This window comes from Oncorhynchus mykiss, chromosome 25 (genome assembly GCF_013265735.2).
Source record: "Oncorhynchus mykiss isolate Arlee chromosome 25, USDA_OmykA_1.1, whole genome shotgun sequence".
Lineage (NCBI taxonomy): Eukaryota > Metazoa > Chordata > Actinopteri > Salmoniformes > Salmonidae > Oncorhynchus > Oncorhynchus mykiss.
In genome coordinates this window covers 20,338,737-20,360,286 of record NC_048589.1, presented here as the reverse complement: position 1 = coordinate 20,360,286, position 21,550 = coordinate 20,338,737, and the positions used below count along the sequence as shown (strand labels likewise).

At 40.7% G+C, this 21,550-nt stretch overlaps 1 protein-coding gene across 2 annotated transcripts in view; it reads left to right on the top strand.

Annotated features, from left to right (window-relative positions):
- The first annotated feature begins 3,209 nt into the window (after window positions 1-3,209).
- Window positions 3,210-21,550, top strand: part of LOC110505546 (feline leukemia virus subgroup C receptor-related protein 2) — a 30,881-nt gene continuing 12,540 nt past the window's right edge. For both annotated transcript variants that reach the window (XM_021584841.2, XM_021584840.2), the window contains exons 1-5: window positions 3,210-4,169; window positions 15,803-15,944; window positions 19,199-19,339; window positions 20,451-20,518; window positions 20,869-20,972. In XM_021584841.2, the coding sequence (XP_021440516.2) occupies window positions 3,573-4,169; window positions 15,803-15,944; window positions 19,199-19,339; window positions 20,451-20,518; window positions 20,869-20,972 (1,052 nt within the window). In that variant the 5' untranslated portion in view covers window positions 3,210-3,572. The remainder of the gene's footprint in view (window positions 4,170-15,802; window positions 15,945-19,198; window positions 19,340-20,450; window positions 20,519-20,868; window positions 20,973-21,550) is intronic.

Genomic DNA, 21,550 nt, shown 5'->3' with positions numbered 1-21,550 from the left:
TGCCGCTGAAAAACATCCCCACAGCATGATGCTGCCACCACCATGCTTCACCATAGGGATGGTGTCAGGTTTCCTCCAGACTTGACGCTGGCATTCAGGCCAAAGAGTACAATCTTGGTTTCATCAGACCAGAGAATCTTGTTTCTCATGGTCTGAGAGTCTTTAGGTGCCTTTTGGCAAACTCCTAGCGGGCTGTCATGTGCCTTTTACTAAGAGTGGCTTCCGTCTGGCCACTCTACCATAAAGGCCTGGTTGGTGGAGTGCTGCAGAGATGGTTGTCCTTCTGGAAGGTTCTCCCATCTCCACAGAGGAACTCTGGAGCTCTGTCAGAGTTAACATCGCGTTCTTGGTCACCTCCCTGACCAAGGCCCTCATCCCCCGATTTTTCAGTTTGGCCGGGCGACCAGCCCTAGGAAGAGTCTTGGTGGTTCCAAACTTCTTCCATTTAAGAATGATGAAGGCCACTATGTTCTTGGGGACCTTCAATGCTGCAGACATTTTATTTTACCCTTCCCCAGATGTGTGCCTCGACACAATGTCTCGGAGCTCTATGGACAATTCCTTCGACCACATGGCTTGGTTTTTTCTCTGACATGCACTGTGAACTGTGGAACCTTATATAGACAGGTGTGTGCCTTTCCAAATCATGTCCAATCAATTTAATTTACTCCAATCAAGATGTAGATACATCTCAAGGATGATCAATGGAAACAGGAGTTGAAAGGGTCTGAATACTTATTACATTTGCAAACATTTCTGAAAAACTGTTTTCGCTTTGTCATTATGGGGCATTGTGTGTAGATTGATGAGGAAAACATTTATTTAATAAATTTTAGAATAAGACTGTAAGGTAACAAAATGTGGAAAAAGGGAAGGGGTCTGAATGTTTTCTGAATGCACTGTATATGGAGTACACAATGCAATGAAATGCTTACTGGCATGTACCTGTTGACAATGCAACAACAATAGAAAAAGTAAGTAGTTAAGTGAATAAAAAGAGTAATAAAAATAAAAGCTCAATAAAATGAATTCACAAATTGGTTAATGGGCAGTTTCTTTTAACCAAATAGTTGTGAGATAGCTATAAATCAGTCGTTCTGCCCCTGAACAAGGCAGTTAACCCACTGTTCCTAGGCCGTCATTGTAAATAAGAATTTGTTCTTAACTGACTTGCCTTGTTAAATAAAGGTTAAATAAAATAAAATAAAAAAAGATAGCTTGTATGGAAATAACAGACATGAGCTAAGCATGTTTACCTGTCGAATGGAATAGATTATAAGACCTCTATGATTCATTTCATTTTGTCAGTTCTACCTCAACATTGCTAATTTTAAACAGGGTTAAATATAATGTTGTAGTAAAGTTCAGCTTCAGTCCACAGGTCGGCACTGTGTCACTGTCAGAAGATATGTGCTTCAAGTCAGAAAAACATTCTCTCATCTCTTCGGTCTTAACTAGCTAGCCAGCCAGTAGCTACCGATGTGGATAGCCAGCCAAACTAGCTACAGAAACCAAACCCATCAAATACACTTGCTGGAAATAAACCTTTTTCCTAATATCATGACTTATATCCAGTGGCAATTTTAGCAAAATAAATAAATAAATGGAATGCATGCCAGCAAAGCCACTACACAACACAACACTAAACAATACATGAATTGCACTACAACGGTGACAAATGGTTCCCAAAAACTGTTAGGGCTTGTCCCAACAGCAGAGTCCCAACAGCAGTCCCAACATCTTACCGCTGCTACACCTGGCTATCAGTGGAGTCTTGTCTGGCAGTAAAACAGCTCATTCAGCCTCATTTACTGCCTTTAAAAAAAATATAGCTGATATAGCTGACTTGCTTAAACAAATGTGGTTTCTACTGACAATTGAGATGTACAAACTATGTCATAAGGGGATGACAATTGGCTAAGAGGCAATCCGTAATTTTGATTAAGACAATGAGTGAGCTAGGACGGACGTAATGTTCGTCAATATAACTATTTGTTTAGCACTTTTGAAATGTACAGCAACATATTTCAGAACATGGGCCGTTGTTACAGTGCTCTCCCTGTACACCAAGTTAGAACTGTAGGCTAAACAAAGTGGGCATATAAGCAGACAATGAAAGCTCTTACAATATTTGATGATTACATTTCTCTAAAACAGGTTATTGAGTGACAGAACACTGAGCCAATCACGACGCAGCACTTCATATTTTCTGCTGGCTTGCCCGACCACAACAGAAAGCACTGAGCTAGGCTGAAAGACATGCATTACTCAAGAAAAAAAAGAGACAATTTTTGTAAGTGGCTTTATTAACTCAATGATATATATTATTTTTACATTGTTTGCAAACTGGTATGTGACATGTATTAATGACAAAATAACATGCCAAACAGGCAAGCCTGTTTTTGGAAAAAATGTGGGGCTCTGCCCCACCTACCCTGAATGACAAGTCACCCCTGCTTATATCAATATCCCTAGCTTGCCCATTCACTAAATATACTGTTCATTAACTCTGACTGACAGCCAATAGCTTAAGGATGCTGACTACTAACGCTAGCTTATTTTCATTAGCCAACCCTTATGCTGAGGGAGACTAGCTTGTTAGCTACCACCAACCCTGCACAAACCTGTGGCTAACTCTGCTGCCTCTGCACCTCAACCTGCTCGTCTTTTTGCCACTCCTTTGGAATACATTTTGAATATCCATAATTGCTCTGTGCTATGCTGCAGACTGACTGAGTGACAGACATTTTGCTGAGTGATGTCATTGACATCTAACCGGTGCTGTAGGGGTGGGGGAATGGTCAAGGGACATGAGCGGTCCACTGGTAAAATTAGTCTGTAAAACTTTTTATTTTATACCGCATAGGACAGGTGATGTGTGTGTGTGTTTTTTTTTTTACCACCAAAAGGTTCAGGGCTTGATCAAAAACATCTGGGCTGAAGCCCTTCAAGCCCAGGCCTAATGACGCCACTGTAATTGTGTACAATGTTTGTTTATTAATTCATTGTCACATTTAGCAAGAAACGTGTTTGTAAGAAGCAATATGGGTCATTAAATGCTAATTATAATTTGTTCTGTCAGTCACGTCGTGTGCGGAAGTTTTCCTTGTCATTGGTTCAACTTCCATCAGGGTGGAGATAGAGTTTGGACATCACGTGGTGTTATAATAAGCCGATTGGAATTTTTCTCGGAGCAAAAGTACTATCACCGACCTATTCGTGACATTCTTATGTTAAGAGAAACATAGGCTGTATGTATGATTCCCCATTTCAAGTTTTGGAACTTTGCATCATTATATAATAAGAGATGATATTTAACATTTGCCTACATTATACCCTGGTTTACTATTTGGCTTGCAGTTGTCTGCTTTTTAATAGCTAGTTAGAAGATATTGCTCACCGAGCATTTTGACGTTAGTTGCACATTTAAAAAGTTTAGATGTGTTGCGCGTTAGCCTACACTGCGTGCTCATTTTGAATAATACATAGACCTAGGTGTTTAAGTTGCAGTTTCTGTAGACTAAACTAACAGTGCGCGCAGATACCCAAGGGTACCCAAAAACGTTGTCATTATGGGCGACAATCCTGACTTTGATAACAAAGCAATTAAAGAGGAGAAAAATGGTCTGGATCTGAGGAAAACGAACCCTTCCAAATCGGTGGACATGGAGGAACAAATTGAATGTACGAGCATCTCGAATGAGAACCAGGACAATAGGCCTTCAACTACCACGCGTTTATACAAAAGGAGATGGGTGATGGTGTTCCTTTTCAGCTGTTACTCCCTGTGCAACGCATTTCAATGGATCCAATACGGAATAATCAACAATATTTTTATGAAATTCTACAATGTGGACTCTTTTACCATTGACTGGATGTCAATGGTCTATATGTTGACCTATATTCCTTTTATATGGCCTGTCTCCTGGCTTTTGGACAAAAAGGGATTGCGGCTCATAGCACTGATGGCCACCGCAATTAATTGCCTTGGGACATGGATCAAGGTGGCCAGCGTCAGGTCAAACTTATTTTGGGTGACGATGCTCGGACAGTTTGCAAGTTCCCTATCCCAGGTCTTCATCCTTGGAATGCCCTCCCGCCTGGCATCGGTTTGGTTTGGTTCCGAAGAGGTGTCCACCGCCTGTTCCATCGGCGTTTTTGGGAATCAGGTGAGTTTATCCCACCTCAAGCAAAGGTACCTTATTAAGTTAAAAAGAGTTGCGATTGATTTAGTTTCTAATTCGCCTAACAAATTGATTGACTGATCAAAATAAAGAGTGCACATACATGTGGTGTTTTGAAAAAGGTCGGTCTTAGAGGAGAAGTAACTTATTATTTGACATCTTAGATGATGAATGAATAATGAATAAGAACATCTCAATGTCTTAAACTGGACAGTTCATTGGATCAGACGACATATAGGCCTACAGTATGGCATGTATGACCAATGGCCATCAAGAGAGGGTCCTTACTTTTTGTGGTATTTTAGATGTAAAAGTTGTTTAGACAAATGATCATACATTGAAAGTGGTTAACATGTTATGATTTAGCCCAGAGAAATCCATATGCATTCACACATGGATCTAGGCTACTGTCATTCTGCAATGGATGCTTTGCTGAGCATTGAAAGCATCTTGAGCATGCATCCTCTTTTAATAAAGTTCGGACACTGTGAACACAATCTGGAACTGAAAGTATCTACAACCTCTCTTAGGGCGAGATTTGTCTTATTTCCTCCCTCAAAACACCCAATTAATCAAATTATAGATTGGGTAGTTGACTTCTAAATGCAATATGTAATATGTATAATTACACTACTGCAATATGCCTGTATTCAGTATCCAACTACGTTGAAGTCAAACCTTAAACTGGAGGCCATTTGGGACTTACAATGCTGAGGCAAATGATGAAAGTCAAATCAATTTATTGGGGATTATGAAAGAATGTTCATAATACCTTTTGAGCTGCATATTATTCTCCGTTAGAGGTTTATATTGCTGGTCCTGTGGACTCACTAATTCAGGCGCATAGTGAGTTACATGCATAGTGACAAGCATGTCCTAAAAACTGATCTGAGATGATTTTCATAGGCAGCTTCACATCCACTGCTCCAATAAAGTAGCTTTCCAACCAACCACAGGCATTTTGTTCTTTGTGAGCCTCTTTGCTGGATTATCTCTTTTCAGAGCTCACTTTTGTATGGATTTAAAATATATCTGATTTAGCCTACTTTTATGACTAAAGTAGCCCTGTGGTTAAGTGTTTGAGTTGATAACAATGATATACTAAACATGCTGTTTGAGCTTAGTTACCAGTATAGCTTTGTGCTCAAATAATAATATTAAATATTTATTTTTTGAGGTGTGTGTGTGTGTGTGTGTGTGTGTGTATAATGTGCTGAGTAGGGTGGGGAGTTTTTATCCTGCAAGTTCAACTCTACATCTTTCCAACCCCATATCTTCCTACCTATCCAATCATCTCCTTAGGATGTAGCCCTTTCTGTATGGATGATCTCTTTGAATATGTTTACTTTTTAAAAACAATTCAGCTCTCAGGCTTAAAATGTTTCAGACAGACACTGACATAAAAGGTTATACTCTAATGCTAACCTGAAAATTGCAACATACAAATCTTGAAACTCCATGAGAAGACATCATGTCAAACCATTTCAACATTTTTGTGTGTACCTTTTTCTAAAATTGCAGCACATTTCAATATGTCATCACCATAACTGTCAAATACACAACATTGAGCATCTCTATAGCTGAATGATGTACAACAATTTTCAGAAGTATTTCTGTTATGTTTTCTAATACAACTCAATGTATCTTCCACGATTGGCTAGGTTTCTTGAGAATTCTGTCACTACAGCAATTTATGGAATTCAAAGAAAAACTCTGAAAAATATGAAAATATAAAGGTAAGTAAGGGGAAATGACATGGTACAAATCCACCATCTTCTGCCAGTACAGTGTATGCAGCTGTACAGTAGGCTACACTTAATCACACACTTAATGCATTAATGCAGCTACTTTTCTACAGGTATGTTAAATTGTCGCTCTTTTAAAAATCCTTTATGTATTTATAAGGAAATCCGCTAAAATATTTTATGAAACTAATAGACTAGCCTATTATTGATAAAACCAAACCAAAACCACACTCCAGTGGGTGGTGAAGACATTCCAGGACATCACTGGCACCGTGCTCCCTCCCATCTATCTATTCGAAACGGTGCCCGAGGAAGGCCAGCAGCGTGATCAAGGACCCCACTCACTCCAGCCATGAGCTGTTCTCTCCCTTACTGTCGGGCAGACGACATCGGAGCATGAGGTCTGATACCAACAGGCTCGGAGACAGTTTCTATCTACAAGCCATCAGACTGCTGAACACCTGAACTGAATTGACCACCTGCACAGCCTCTCCGCAATTTAGCACACATGCACTCACTCAAGTGCACACCCACACAGATATGCACTCATCCATACACACATGCACGCACGCACACATGCACGCACACACACACACACACACTCACACATTCATGCTAAACACACATCACAACTGCTGCTACCAGACTCTTGTTGTATCTTTGGCTATGCCGGATTAAGTGAAAAGACATTCTATTCTATAAAATACTTTCTCCGTAATTAATATTACCTGATTGAGCTAATCATGTAAATGTAATTAACTAGAAAATCGGGGCACCACGAAATAATATTTATAGAGCTGTTATCTTCCGAATAATCTCTTAAAGACCAAGTAATATTTTACATCAATAGCAGTCAATATTAATCGTCACCTTATTTCAGTCTCATCTGAAAGTTGCAAATTCTTGGTTATCTTCACGAACCCTGGCTAACAAGTTGAATCAGCAATACAAAATTTGGTTGAATTATTTATTTACTAAATACCTAACTAATCACACTGAATTACATATACACAGAATGAATCATACCTTGATTACAAATGATGTCATAAAGGAAAATGTCCCTAGCGGACGGAACAGATATGACAGCTGGATACACAAAGGAAAGTGGGTTGGGTTTGAGTGAAAGAGCGGGAAGACTGAAGAACAAAGTGTGAAGCTGTGATATCGTAAATACAATATCCTATGCATTCTAAATTACCGCCCATTTGGAAAAGGAAAATGCAATAAATATTTACTCTGAGCTGTGCTTCAATAGGTTGGTGGTAGATGGATGGCCGTGTTGCCCAACAGAGTCCTTTGTCCTTTGAAGAGTGTCTCTGGTGGGGAACGGGAAATGTTGTAGTGTCGTCTTTGGGTGGTAGACGGGATACTCTCTCTGTCCTTTCCTAGCCCACGTTTTTAGCTGATGTTGCTAACTCAACGGCTGGGATGTCTCACTTCTTTAGTGAATAAGAGTTCAAAGTTCATACCATTCACAACCAAAGCTCACGCTGAGGTTGGCTTAGTTCTGTAGTTGACATGTTAGTCCTTTTTAACGTATGAACCGTCGTCCTCACGTCCTCGGAACAGGAGGTTATATTGACGTCAAGGCTTAATATAGGAAGGGAGAGGAGGGCGTGTTTCATTGGTTATAACCAATGTCTCTTCACGTGGGCGGGCCACTGAGTCGGGCCTAATTCACTCATGAAAACCCAATTCTCACATTTTAGAAGCTAAAATCACATTTCATCCCATCACAAATAATTACATATTCAAACATTTAAATTGCACAACAATTCCATGTGAATCTGATAACTATAATGTGTAGACTTCCCACTGTAGTGTTTAAGTCATGCTATCATTGATGAGAATGTCTCAGATGACAACCAAACTGACATCATATTCATTATGTACCAGCGCATATGTTCAACTGGTTGGGTTACCAAAATATGGTTAATTTCCCCTCACCTTCGGATGTTCCCAGAATCTCTATGTTAACCAAGGGATTTTCAATAGACACGTCAGTAGGGTAGAGAGAGGAAAAGGGGGGGGGGGGGGGGGTATTTATCACTGTCATAAACCTACCCCCAGGCCAGCGTCATGACACTCTTATTATAATTGCTAAACACTGTACAATTGTAATACGTGCCCCCAACCCACCTTCCAAAAACATGTGTAAATATTGGACTATAAATTGTGCCTTCCTGTATTATACTTATGCAGAAAAATATATACACTACCGTTCAAAAGTTTGGGGACACTTCAAAATGTCCTTGTTTTTGAAAGATAAGCACATTTTTTGTCCATTAAAATAACATCAAATTGATACGAAATACAATGTAGACACTGTTAATGTTGTAAATTACTATTTTAGCTGGAGACGGCTGATTTTTAATGGAATATCTACATAGGCGTACAGAGGCCCATTATCAGCAACCATCACTCCTGTGTTCCAATGGCACGTTGTGTTAGCTAATCCAAGTTTATCATTTTAAAAGGCTTGCTAGAAAACTCTTTTGCAATTATGTTAGCACAGCTGAAAACTGTTCTGATTAAATAAGAAATAAAACTGGCCTTCTTTAGACTAGTTGAGTATCTGGTGTATCAGCATTTGTGGGTCCGATTACAGGTTAAAAATTGCCTGAAACAAATAACTTTCTTCTGAAACGCGTCAGTCTATTCTTGTTCTGAGAAATGAAGGCTATTCCATGCGAGAAATTACCAAGAAACTGTGTACTACTCCCTTCACAGAACAGCACAAACTGGCCCTCACCAGAATAGAAAGAGGAGTGGGAGGCCCCGGTGCACAACTGAGTAAGAGGACAAGTACATTAGAGTGTCTAGTTTGAGAAACAGACACCTCGCAAGTCCTCAACTAGCAGATTCATTAAATAGTACCCGCGAAACACCAGTCTCAACGTCAACAGTGAAGAGCAGAGCTGCAAAGAAAAAGACATATCTCAGACTGGTCAGTAAAAATTTACAGATTAAGATGGGCAAAAGAACACAGATACTGGATAGAGGAACTCTGCCTAGAAGGCCAGCATCCCGGAGTTGCCACTTCACTGTTGACTTTGAGACCGAAATCTATCCTAATATTCAGCTATATTTCAAATAGCAGAAATTAAACATTTTCTTTCCTTCCTTTATTTCCTATGTGGATAAGCTTAATAGCAGGCTTACTTTTTAACAAACAATCTTTACATGGCCTATTTGGAATGCATTTGTAGTTTTAGTCTCAGTTTACATAAAAAGGATGGTGTTGGTCGGGCTTCAAGCTTGCTGTGAAGTTGTTCCTTCTCCTTTTCCGTTAAAAGTTTATGATCAGCAGTTGTATAGGACATAGCAGAGACTGAAGGGGCACTATACCATTGCAAAATTCCACTGTGCTCAATCCCATGAGAGCTATAGACAGCTTTTCTTTTGACTTGAAAATAATATGGACTGGGTCTGGCCCTACAGTCCTATATGCATAATCATAAGATGTGTCTTGTGTTTAGTTGAAAAATGTACTCAAATAGACATATAACCCACAATAAGTAGAACACAACTTGTCGTTTTATGATAGGCTACATTATATAGCAGTGGTGCCTGGAAAGTGGGCATACTCTAATTTTGCCCCAAATTTCTCAAACAGACCACCCGGTGAAGGAAAGGTGCCCTGTGTCAAGAATTCTATGACAAACTCTGACATACACTCTGAATGACTTAAAATGATGAATCCCATATTGGTCTTTCACAGTCAGGCCAATCCAAGCTGTACTGTGCAAGTAGGCAAATAGTAGAACTACTATTGAAATAGATAAATGAGGCTTTCAACTAAGTCTGAAATACACAGGTTTCTGATTTTTTTCTTTTTTGGATGTTTTAAGTCCACAACAAAGCTTAAACCACATCCGGAGACCACTTTCAAAGTCTGGGGAAAATTAACTAAATTTAGATTTTTGAGTGTAGTTACCCTGTAATTAAACTGTGCATTCACTTAGCACGGTTGTTTGGTTAGCAGGGTTTCTGTAGCATACATGATATGGAGTTTGCAAAATGGCCACTGGATTGATGCCAGTAGTGGAAAAAGTACCCAATTGTCATACTTATTTAAAAGTAAAAATACCTTAATAGAAAATGAGTCACCCAGTAAAATACTACTTGAGTAAAAGTCTAAAAGTATTTGGTTGTAAATATACTTCAGTATCAAAGGTAAATGTAATTGCTAAAATATACAGTGCCTTGCGAAAGTATTCGGCCCCCTTGAACTTTGCGACCTTTTGCCACATTTCAGGCTTCAAACATAAAGATATAAAACTGTATTTTTTTGTGAAGAATCAACAACAAGTGGGACACAATCATGAAGTGGAACGACATTTATTGGATATTTCAAACTTTTTTAACAAATCAAAAACTGAAAAATTGGGCGTGCAAAATTATTCAGCCCCTTTACTTTCAGTGCAGCAAACTCTCTCCAGAAGTTCAGTGAGGATCTCTGAATGATCCAATGTTGACCTAAATGACTAATGATGATAAATACAATCCACCTGTGTGTAATCAAGTCTCCGTATAAATGTACCTGCACTGTGATAGTCTCAGAGGTCCGTTAAAAGCGCAGAGAGCATCATGAAGAACAAGGAACGCACCAGGCAGGTCCGAGATACTGTTGTGAAGAAGTTTAAAGCCGGATTTGGATACAAAAATATTTCCCAAGCTTTAAACATCTCAAGGAGCACTGTGCAAGCGATAATATTGAAATGGAAGGAGTATCAGACCACTGCAAATCTACCAAGACCTGGCCGTCCCTCTAAACTTTCAGCTCATACAAGGAGAAGACTGATCAGAGATGCAGCCAAGAGGCCCATGATCACTCTGGATGAACTGCAGAGATCTACAGCTGAGGTGGGAGACTCTGTCCATAGGACAACAATCAGTCGTATATTGCACAAATCTGGCCTTTATGGAAGAGTGGCAAGAAGAAAGCCATTTCTTAAAGATATCCATAAAAAGTGTCAGTTAAAGTTTGCCACAAGCCACCTGGGAGACACACCAAACATGTGGAAGAAGGTGCTCTGGTCAGATGAAACCAAAATGGAACTTTTTGGCAACAATGCAAAACGTTATGTTTGGCGTAAAAGCAACACAGCTGAACACACCATCCCCACTGTCAAACATGGTGGTGGCAGCATCATGGTTTGGGCCTGCTTTTCTTCAGCAGGGACAGGGAAGATGGTTAAAATTGATGGGAAGATGGATGGAGCCAAATACAGGACCATTCTGGAAGAAAACCTGATGGAGTCTGCAAAAGACCTGAGACTGGGACGGAGATTTGTCTTCCAACAAGACAATGATCCAAGACATAAAGCAAAATCTACAATGGAATGGTTCAAAAATAAACATATCCAGGTGTTAGAATGGCCAAGTCAAAGTCCAGACCTGAATCCAATCGAGAATCTGTGGAAAGAACTGAAAACTGCTGTTCACAAATGCTCTCCATCCAACCTCACTGAGCTCAAGCTATTTTGCAAGGAGGAATGGGAAAAAATGTCAGTCTCTCGATGTGCAAAACTGATAGAGACATACCCCAAGCGACTTACAGCTGTAATCGCAGCAAAAGGTGGCGCTACAAAGTATTAACTTAAGGGGGCTGAATAATTTTGCACGCCCAATTTTTCAGTTTTTGATTTGTTAAAAAAGTTTGAAATATCCAATAAATGTCGTTCCACTTCATGATTGTGTCCCACTTGTTGTTGATTCTTCACAAAAAAATACAGTTTTGTATCTTTATGTTTGAAGCCTGAAATGTGGCAAAAGGTCGCAAAGTTCAATGGGGCCGAATACTTTCGCAAGGCACTGTACTTAAGCATCAAAAGTAAATCATTTCAAATTGCTTATATTAAGCAACCCAGATTTTCTTGGAGGCTTGAATGAGGAGAGCAACACCACACCTCATGTAGTAGTACATCCTAGCCATGTCGAGCTCTCTGTAAATAGATTTTAGACTTGTGTAACCAACACACAGGGTGCTAACTCTCCTGTGCTACAGAAAAGCATTGGGCTGCTAAGCTGAAGCCTAGGCATTGACTCAGGGAGCCAAAACAACTCTTTAGGTCTCAGGCAAGGTTAGGCCTACTCATCAATCATGTGTGGTAACTGATCCACCTCAGTTACAATTCCCCATCCTTGGACCTCCTTTTCCTCATAAAAACCCATTTGAGCCACGGCACAAATATGAATGACAGGGTTCGAACAAGTGTCACATCAGAAAATTACATTAGTTCGCTAAACCAAAGCCTATAGCCAATGTAACTCTTCAGGTATCAGGCAAGGTTACTCAACATGAAAACAACTAACCAGGATGAAGGGGTTTGGTGAACACACACGTGATGAGTAACTTTGCCTGAGACCAGAAAAAATGTAATTAGCTTCTCAAGATAAATTGCCTATAGGCTTTGGCTTAGCAGGCTAAGATGTCTTTCTGGTGTACAGAATATCAGGTTCGAATCCCTAGGCTACCTGGCTAAAATGCTTCCTCGCTAGCCTAACTCATGGGCAACGATGCGCCAGGCAGCTAGTTAACATTAGCATACTACATCTAGCTACATGTTGAACTTCCATCCTCTCAGGCCAGGGGCACAATTTATGGATTTATGGTTGGATCAGAATCACTGTTATAATCATTGGCTAGGGTTAGGGTTTAAATCACAGTTGAGCTCATTCAGTTGAACTCAATGCTGATTGGCTATTATAAAAAAATATATCAAGGGAGGCCAAATACTCGCTGGTTTCCTTGTATTCAATGCTACGGGCAGCAATAATGTCATACTCTTTTTGACTAGACATCCCCATAGATACGCTATACTGTACATACTGAGACAGAGGGGCGCTGTTTTGTTTGCTCAAATGCTTTCCCCAGGTGAGATACATTCAGCCTCTTGTGAATTGAAGGACCTTTATGAAACACAGAGAGGCGAAAGATTAAAAAATAAATAATTTTTTTTAATGATTTTTTATTGGTAAATTATTTTGGGAAGACTTGGCATCCATGCCATTTTCTGTTTACCCTTTACAATGTTCATTTTGAATGTCTGATTACAGTTTCCAATTCTCAGTTAATCCTTTTTTAATTTAATTTAAATGTTCGTTGTGGTATGAATCATTTACACAGATGTTTGTCCTGTATGTTGTGTTGTTTGTGCCGTGTTATGTTGAGGATTGTGTTGCCACATTGCCACAAGGGTTGTATGGTGTCTTAGTTCAGGCATCTCTGGCAGTCTGTTTAATATCTATAAAACCCAGCAATTAAGAAGTTTTTAACTGGTGCTATGATTCAGTTCAGAGGGGATCCTCATTTCTGGTCTGTGAAAGACATTAGGATCCCATCCCGTGAACAATATATTCATGACATTAACTTCTCAGAAATCGAATTTATTTTTATTTTTTTTGGCAATGGATATTGTTGTATTTTTTCCATTCAAATATCACATGGCAAAATGTATAGAATTGCAAGAAAATGTGCTTTAAAATGGCAAAATCCTCTTTGCACCCTGTGACAAAAGGTGTAGAATTGCAGTAAATAAGCTTTAAGCCTGGAAAATTCTCTCCACCAACAAGAGCAGCGTGAACAGTTTGTGTCATGAACAGTGCTTGTGCCTCTAGAAATAGACGTGTGCGTGCGGGGGGCAGTGAAAAAGTTTGGCAGCGCCTGATGTCGAACAGTAAAAACATAGAAGGTCTAGTCTAAGCGTAGCGTACTATGAGTCTCACATGGTCAAGAACGTAAATATAAGTTTGCATCATCTCCACTGTTGTTTAAGTCCAAGTCCCTGACATTAATGCTTGAGTGTGACTTTAGCATGTGGCAGGGGGGGGGGGGGGGGGGGGGGTATTAGTGATTTGTATTTGACATTTGTATCTTATAGTTATTGAGAAAGAATTGATTGAAGTTGGAATATTTGTGACATTATAGCTTTACCGAAGCCTCCTTTAAGACTTCATAATGTTTCATCTGTAGGTGTTACAAAGCAAAAGTTGGAGTCATATGAAGCTTTACCTCTCGCTCTGTAATATGAGTAGTACTTTGATTTCAATAACATGCATAACAAGTGTACATACACTAAGTTGACTGTGCCTTTAAACAGCTTGGAAAATTCCAGAAAATTATGTCATGGCTTTAGAAGCTTCTGAGTCAATTGGAGGTGTACTTGTGGATGTATTTCAAGGCCTACTGTAAAGGAGTCTGTGTGTAGCTGGTGAGATGAGTCAGACGCAGGACAGCAGATATGAAGTAATAAAATACTTTACTCAAAAATTCAAACATAGCACGTAATATACACGGCCACACAATATGGACCACAATACAACAAACAATCACTCACAAATACAACATGTAGAACAGGGGGTTAAATAATAAACAAGTAATTGATGAAGGTACCACGTTCATTTGTACCAACAATAGTACACAAGTATAAACACTGTGGGCCCAGGCAGCCGTCATACCGCTCAGGAAGGAGACGTGTTCTGTCTTCTAGAGATGAACGTACTGTGGTGCGAAAAGTGCAAATCAATCCCAGAACAACAGCAAAGGACATTGTGAAGATGCTGGAGGAAACAGGTACAGAAGTATCTATATCCACAGTAAAAACGAGTCCTATATCGACATAACCTGAAAGGCCGCTCAGCAAGGAAGAAGCCACTGCTCCAAAACCGCCATAAAAAAAGCCAGACTATGGTTTGCAACTGCACATGGGAACAAAGATCATACTTTTTGGAGAAAGGTGTTTTCGTCTGATGAAACGAAAATAGAACTGTTTGGCTATAATGACCATTGTTATGTTTGGAGGAAAAAGGGAGAGGCTTGCAAGCTGAAGAACACCATCCCAACCGTGAAGCACGGGGGAGGCAGCATCATGTTGTGGGGGTGCTTTGCTGCAGTAGGGACTAGTGCATTTCACAAAATAGATGGCATCATGAGGGAGTAAAATTATATATATTGAAGCAACATCAGTCAGGAAGTTAAAGCTTGGTCACAAATGGGTCTTCCAAATGGGCAATGACCCCAAGCATTTACTTATTTTACCTTTATTTAACTAGGCAAGTTAAGAACAAATTCTTATTTTCGATGACGGACATCACAAAGCCCTGACTTCAATCCTATAGAAAATTTGCGGGCAGAACTGAAAAAGTGGGTTAACTGCCTGTTCAGGGGCAGAACAACAGATTTGTTCCTTGTGGATTTGAACTTTCAACCTTACTAGTGCAGCACTCTAACCACTAGGCTACCCTGCCGCCCCAGGAATACTTTCAAAGTTGTGGCAAAATGACTTAAGGACAACAAAGTCAAGGTATTGGAGTGGCCATCACAAAGCCCTGACCTCAATCCTATAGAAAATTTGTGGGCAGAACTGAAAAAGTGTGTGTGAGCAAGGAGGCCTTACAAACCTGACTCAATTACACCAGCTCTGTCAGGAGGAATAGGCCTATTTTCACCCAACTTATTGTGGGAAGCTTGTGGAAGGCTACCTGAAACATTTGACCCAAGTTAAACAATGTAAAGGCAATGCTACCAAGTACTAATTGAGTGTATGTTAACTTCAGACCCACTGGGAATATGATGAAAGAAACAAAAGATGAAATAAATCATACTATTATTGACATTTCACATTAAAATAAAAGGGGTGATCCTAACTGACCTAAGACAGGGAATTTTTACTAGGATTAAATGTCAGGAATTGTGAAAAAGCACTGGAAGTTATTTTAAATATGTCATATGTGTTTTCTTTTATGCCTCAAATTAAACAAATTGTGCCTTGGTTATGATCCCTTTTTCCAAGCTTTGTTTCATATGTCTGTAGGTGTGAGGGGAGGAGTCATTGAATGATCATGTATTTTTGTCTCCTTCACTCACAGTTGGGCATTGCCATTGGCTTCCTGGTGCCACCCATTCTCGTGCCAAATGTTGACAATATAGACGAGCTGGCATACCACATCAGCATCATGTTCTACATCACTGCTGGAGTGGCCACCGTGATCTTCATCCTTGTGGTCTTCTGTAAGTCCCGAGGGAAAATGGCCAGTCTTATGCACAGTACATCCTGTGGCTAACACATAGAGTTGGCCAGTAGAGTCACTCCTTCCTAAACTCATCCCAATTATAACGTATAACTCTTTCAGTCATTATGAGCCTTGAGGTGTTGAATTCATTATAATGCCAATATGAGGGGCCAGAATGACCTATCCCCTAACATTGTCGATGTCACAACAACTCATAGTTAACTCTTGGTAGGGAAAAAATAGAGCCTCAGTTCATAACCTTGTGCCGAAGAAATTTGGTTTCCGACTTGCTTCATTGTAAGATTATTTCAACGGGGACACATAGCTCTGCTTTGGCAGTAGGAATACAATTACATTGCAGCATTGCATCTCTGGGGCTTACCATTGGTTCTGTAGTCTCCTGTCCTGGATATCTAATTGTCCCTGACTGTCATGTTCTCCTGGCAGGGTTGGCGGATAGGTCAGCAGTCTCAGGGATTAGTGTGTGTTGAGATGTGCTCTGAACAGACCACCTAACGTCTCTTCACTCACTCGCTGTGGCAGGGCTGCGATCGCTGTAATTGACCGAGATCTCTTTAGTTGTGATATTAAAACGGAGTAGGGACGTTGAGAGGTCTAGTATAGAGTGATTCCTTTGCCCCTCTAGACTCTGTTTAATGACTGACACTTTCTCAGAGTGATGACATGGTAGGATAGATAGAGAGGTACTCACATGAGTCACATGGACTTCAGTAACCTATGTTTGTCCAGTGTTCATGACTTCTGCAATTACCCTCAGTTAAAACCGCTGAACTGCCTTTTTAAGGTATTTTTTATTTCATCACACAAACCAGGTCATCCCACTTCTGTTTTGGGGCTTCCCATGTTTTGTTGAAAGAGGCACATTGGGCAAGCTTAGACATGGAACCTAGCCTTAGATGAAGAACGGGGATTCACTGCCTGACCTGCCATTATTTATCTTTTCTGGACTCTTGGGAAATGAAACTCTCCTCCGGTGTCAGCAGACAGTATTGAGTAGCGACTTAACGAATTGATCAAACTGAACACAGGATAAGACAAGGCCCTTTCTATCTCCCCAGACTGCTCTGTGGGAAAACAGAAGCATGTTTACAGTGTGTAGCCCTCTAGTTCTGGATCAGTAAACCAGATAATCTTCCAAGAAAATTCAGAGACAACCTATGCCTCTCTTGGTACGGTCCGCTGGATCCAACCCATGGCAACTTCACCCTGATCACATGATTAACCCGGCCACACCCTCTGTCCCCCCCAACACGTCAACATTCAGGCTACTGACAATCCCAATGGAGAATCTTTTGCTGCACTTTCACACTCAACCAAATGAAATGAGCCACGGGGGGAGGATGTGAGCAGATACTATAGGGGCCTGGCCAGCAACACTGTGGGGATAAGATATCTGACGCCTATTGATGCCCTCTGTTAGCTGGGTGCTGTAAGATATCTGATACCTATTGAAGCCCTCTGTTAGCTGAGTGCTGTAAGATATCTGATACCTATTGAAGCCCTCTGTTAGCTAAGTGCTGTAAGATATCTGACGCCTATTGAAGCCCTCTGTTAGCTGGGTGCTGTAAGATATCTGATACCTATTGAAGCCCTCTGTTAGATGAGTGCTGTACGATATCTGATACCTATTGAAGCCCTCTGTTAGCTGGGTGCTGTAAGATATCTGATACCTATTGAAGCCCTCTGTTAGCTGGGTGCTGTAAGATATCTGACGCCTATTGATGCCCTCTGTTAGCTGCGTGCTGTAAGATATCTGACGCCTATTGAAGCCCTCTGTTAGCTAGGTGCTGTAAGATATCTGATGCCTATTGATGCCCTCTGTTAGCTGAGTGCTGTAAGATATCTGACGCCTATTGATGCCCTCTGTTAGCTGGGTGCTGTAAGATATCTGATACCTATTGAAGCCCTCTGTTAGCTGGGTGCTGTAAGATATCTGATACCTATTGAAGCCCTCTGTTAGCTGGGTGCTGTAAGATATCTGACGCCTATTGAAGCCCTCTGTTAGCTGAGTGCTGTAAGATATCTGACGCCTATTGAAGCCCTCTGTTAGCTGAGTGCTGTAAGATATCTGACGCCTATTGAAGCCGTCTGTTAGCCCGGTGCTGTAAGTTATCTGAAGCCTATTGAAGCCCTCTGTTAGCCCGGTGCTGTAAGTTATTTGAAGCCCTCTGTTAGCCCGGTGCTGTAAGTTATTTGAAGCCTATTGAAGCCCTCTGTTAGCCCGGTGCTGTAAGTTATTTGAAGCCTATTGAAGCCCTCTGTTAGCCCGGTGCTGTAAGCTATTTGAAGCCTATTGAAGCCCTCTGTTAGCCCGGTGCTGTAAAATATTTGAAGCCTATTGAAGCCCTCTGTTAACCCGGTGCTGTAAGTTATTTGAAGCCTATTGAAGCCCTCTGTTAGCTGTACAGATAGGTGGAGTAGAGGCTAGTTGGTGTGTGGGTCTACTCTATGAACTCCTACCCCAGTGAGCTGATCTCTCCTCCACTTCTCAGACTGAACGTTGGAGCTGGACTCTCCAGCGTGACTAGTGTTGAATCACTGACTGACTGACTCACTCACTGCGCACCAGGGGCATGGAGGAAGAGAGAGGGCCCTGATAGGGCAAACAGTTACTGGTGCATTTCATCTCTCCAGTCTTCAGGCAAATTCTCAGACACGCATCTTTCTGTCTCTCTCTTTCTCTCTTGCTCTTTTAGCGATAGGCCTGGTGTGTTGCCTTGGCTGCGTTGTACTGAACTAGCTGGATGTAACTTTGGCCCCTCCCGTTTTATAGTCCCCCAAAGCTATGTGACTGCCCTAACTCCTACTGAGCTCAGGTGTCTGTGTTGATTGATAGAAGCACAGATGTAGGGATGTTAGAAGTCATGGGATGGCCATTGGCCTTTCACTAATTTGTTGCTATCACCAGCTTATTTGAGTGACTGCTGCTAGTTTTTCTTGGGAGGAGAAACGAGGGGGAGGATTGGCTTGTGGTTAGATCCAATTTTAAGGGCTCTGACAGATGTGCAACTTCAGAATCTACATCCAACCCTTTTCTAATATATTTTGGGTGTGCCTAGATAATGTATGTTGAGAACACACATTTAGGTGTGTCTATGATTGGTGTTTGTCAAATATTTGTATAGGAATGAATGGTCCAGTGTTATGGGAATTGCATACAAACTTCTACTCTACAGTATATCAGCATTATCACATTATTATTATTACCGGTTCTGTTTCTGTGTTCAACAGGGTTCCAAGAGAAGCCGGAAATCCCTCCCACCCTGGCTCAGGTCCAGGCCAGGAGCATCCCTCCAGAAGAGTACTCCTACGTGGCATCTATCCTGAGACTGCTGCGTAACCTACCCTTCATGCTCCTCGTCATCAGCTATGGTGGGTCGTATTCACCCTCAATCACTCTCAAACCACACCCATGTCTACCAGCATGTTTGTACTCCTATTATTTGAGAAAACAGAAGTTACATACGGCTGTCCAGATCAAAGCTTGTTGTATTGGTGATGCCCCAGACCTCATCTCATAAACACACACACATGGCCTCACAGCAGAATCGCCCCTATTCGAAGTACACTGGGCATTATCCTGCAGTCTCTACTGTGTGTCCCCTGAATGAGTTCAAGTAAGGTGAACTCACAAACGTAAATATGAACAACGTGGATGCTGTTGCATCATCACAGTGACAGGTGATTGAAAACATGTACACAACATCAGAGTATAATCATCTGAAGAAAACATCTGTTAGGGTCTTAAAGCCAGATCAATAGGTCATTATCAGAGATGTGAATATATCTCTCATTATGTTTTTGTATCCAGCACACTGTACATATTTGTATATCAAACGGTATTTTTGAGGATTTTAGGTTTATTGTCAGATTCTTAGGGTTGAAAGGTCACAGTCCTTGTAGTTAATGGTTAACTTATTGAATATTTGCAATGGTAGGGTTACTAGTCCATAAAAGTATTGCCTCGGGTCAGCTTAGCCTGATTACATTTTCACTGAATTATTGTCTGCCTTGGCTGTGCCATCTCAATATAAACAATAACATAAATGCTTGAGTTGAACTATTACATATGTCATGCCCTTTAGCTGTTTGGAAATATGACGTTTTACTTTTTTAAATGTTATTTGATATTAACATTGTTTACCCTTTGATGTGGCAAATAAGGATTTTCAGGAACAAGACAACAAACCTTAAGGGCAAAGCTGTCCAAACCAATTAAATATTGAGTGACACACCACCCTTTATGTCAAAGTCAAATATTCTCTCCTTTGTAGTAGTAGACTGGCTAAGGGCCAGGTATGGGTTCCATTAGGACAGGGCCAGTGAAACCCAAATACAGCGTCCCATCTGGATCCCCCTGCTTTCCCTGCAGGCCTCAGACTAAATAAAGACCTGCTCCTCTGCAGACTACAGCTCCTGTAAAATACAGCTCTGTCTCAGAGTGCAGAAACAAAACCAACATGTTTCCTTGTGTTTTCTGCAGGGCTGAATGTCGGTTGTTTCTATGCTGTTTCCACACTGCTGAACCGGATGATTATTGAGCATTATCCAGTAAGTCTCACCTGAATCTTATCACAATAAAACCAACCTACTGTAGTCTGCATAAGTCCCTCTGTGGTCATGCCCTTCAGTTATATCCTCACTTACTGTATTCAAAGAAGATCTTGAGATGTTACCTCCCCAATAAGTAAAACATTTAACTGTGTAGTCTATAATTAAGGGTATTTTCTAGACTAAAGACACAATTCTATAGCCCCGAAAAAGATGAGGTATAAGAGAACTAGTATCAAGTTCTAGTAGCAAGTAGGCTCACCCCAGATAAGATAACTGAAAAGCGTGAGAGGGTCAGGATGTCCAATTTGACTGCAGAAAGACCAATTCAGTCATTTTAACCTCCACAGGGTGAAGAGGTGAATGCTGGAAGAATTGGCCTCACCATTGTCATTGCGGGGATGGTGGGGTCCCTCATATGTGGGATCTGGTTGGACAAGACCAAAACCTACAAGTAAGATACTCTTAGGAACACTTGAGAGTACACAATACTTTACTAAAAATACACGTTATTGCATGTAGCATTATGCTCCTAGATACAATAGCTTTTTTGTGTGACTTTGATCACTGAATGGCAAGTCCGACCCTACCCTTTTGGGCCCTAAGCGAGATTTGTGCCCCCCCCAATGTTACAGTTTTAACACAAGTTTTATGAAATTCTATACATTTTGACATGGACGGAAAGAAAATTATGCATTTTTTTTTAAATCATGCAATTCTACAAATGTTGCCATGGAGCGGAGCAAGAAATAGTCTGTTTAACAGCTAAATTCCTGCAGTTATACCCATTTTGCCATGGAGCAGAGCAACAAATGGTCCGTTTAATAGCTAAATTCCTGCAGTTATACCCATTTTGCCATGGAGCGGAGCAAAAAATGGTCTGTTTAACAGCTAAATTCCTGCAGTTATACCCATTTTGCCATGGAGCGGAGCAAAAAATGGTCAGTTTAATAGCTAAATTCCTGCAGTTATACCCATTTTGCCATGGAGCGGAGGAAAAAATGGTCCGTTTAATAGCTAAATTCCTGCAGT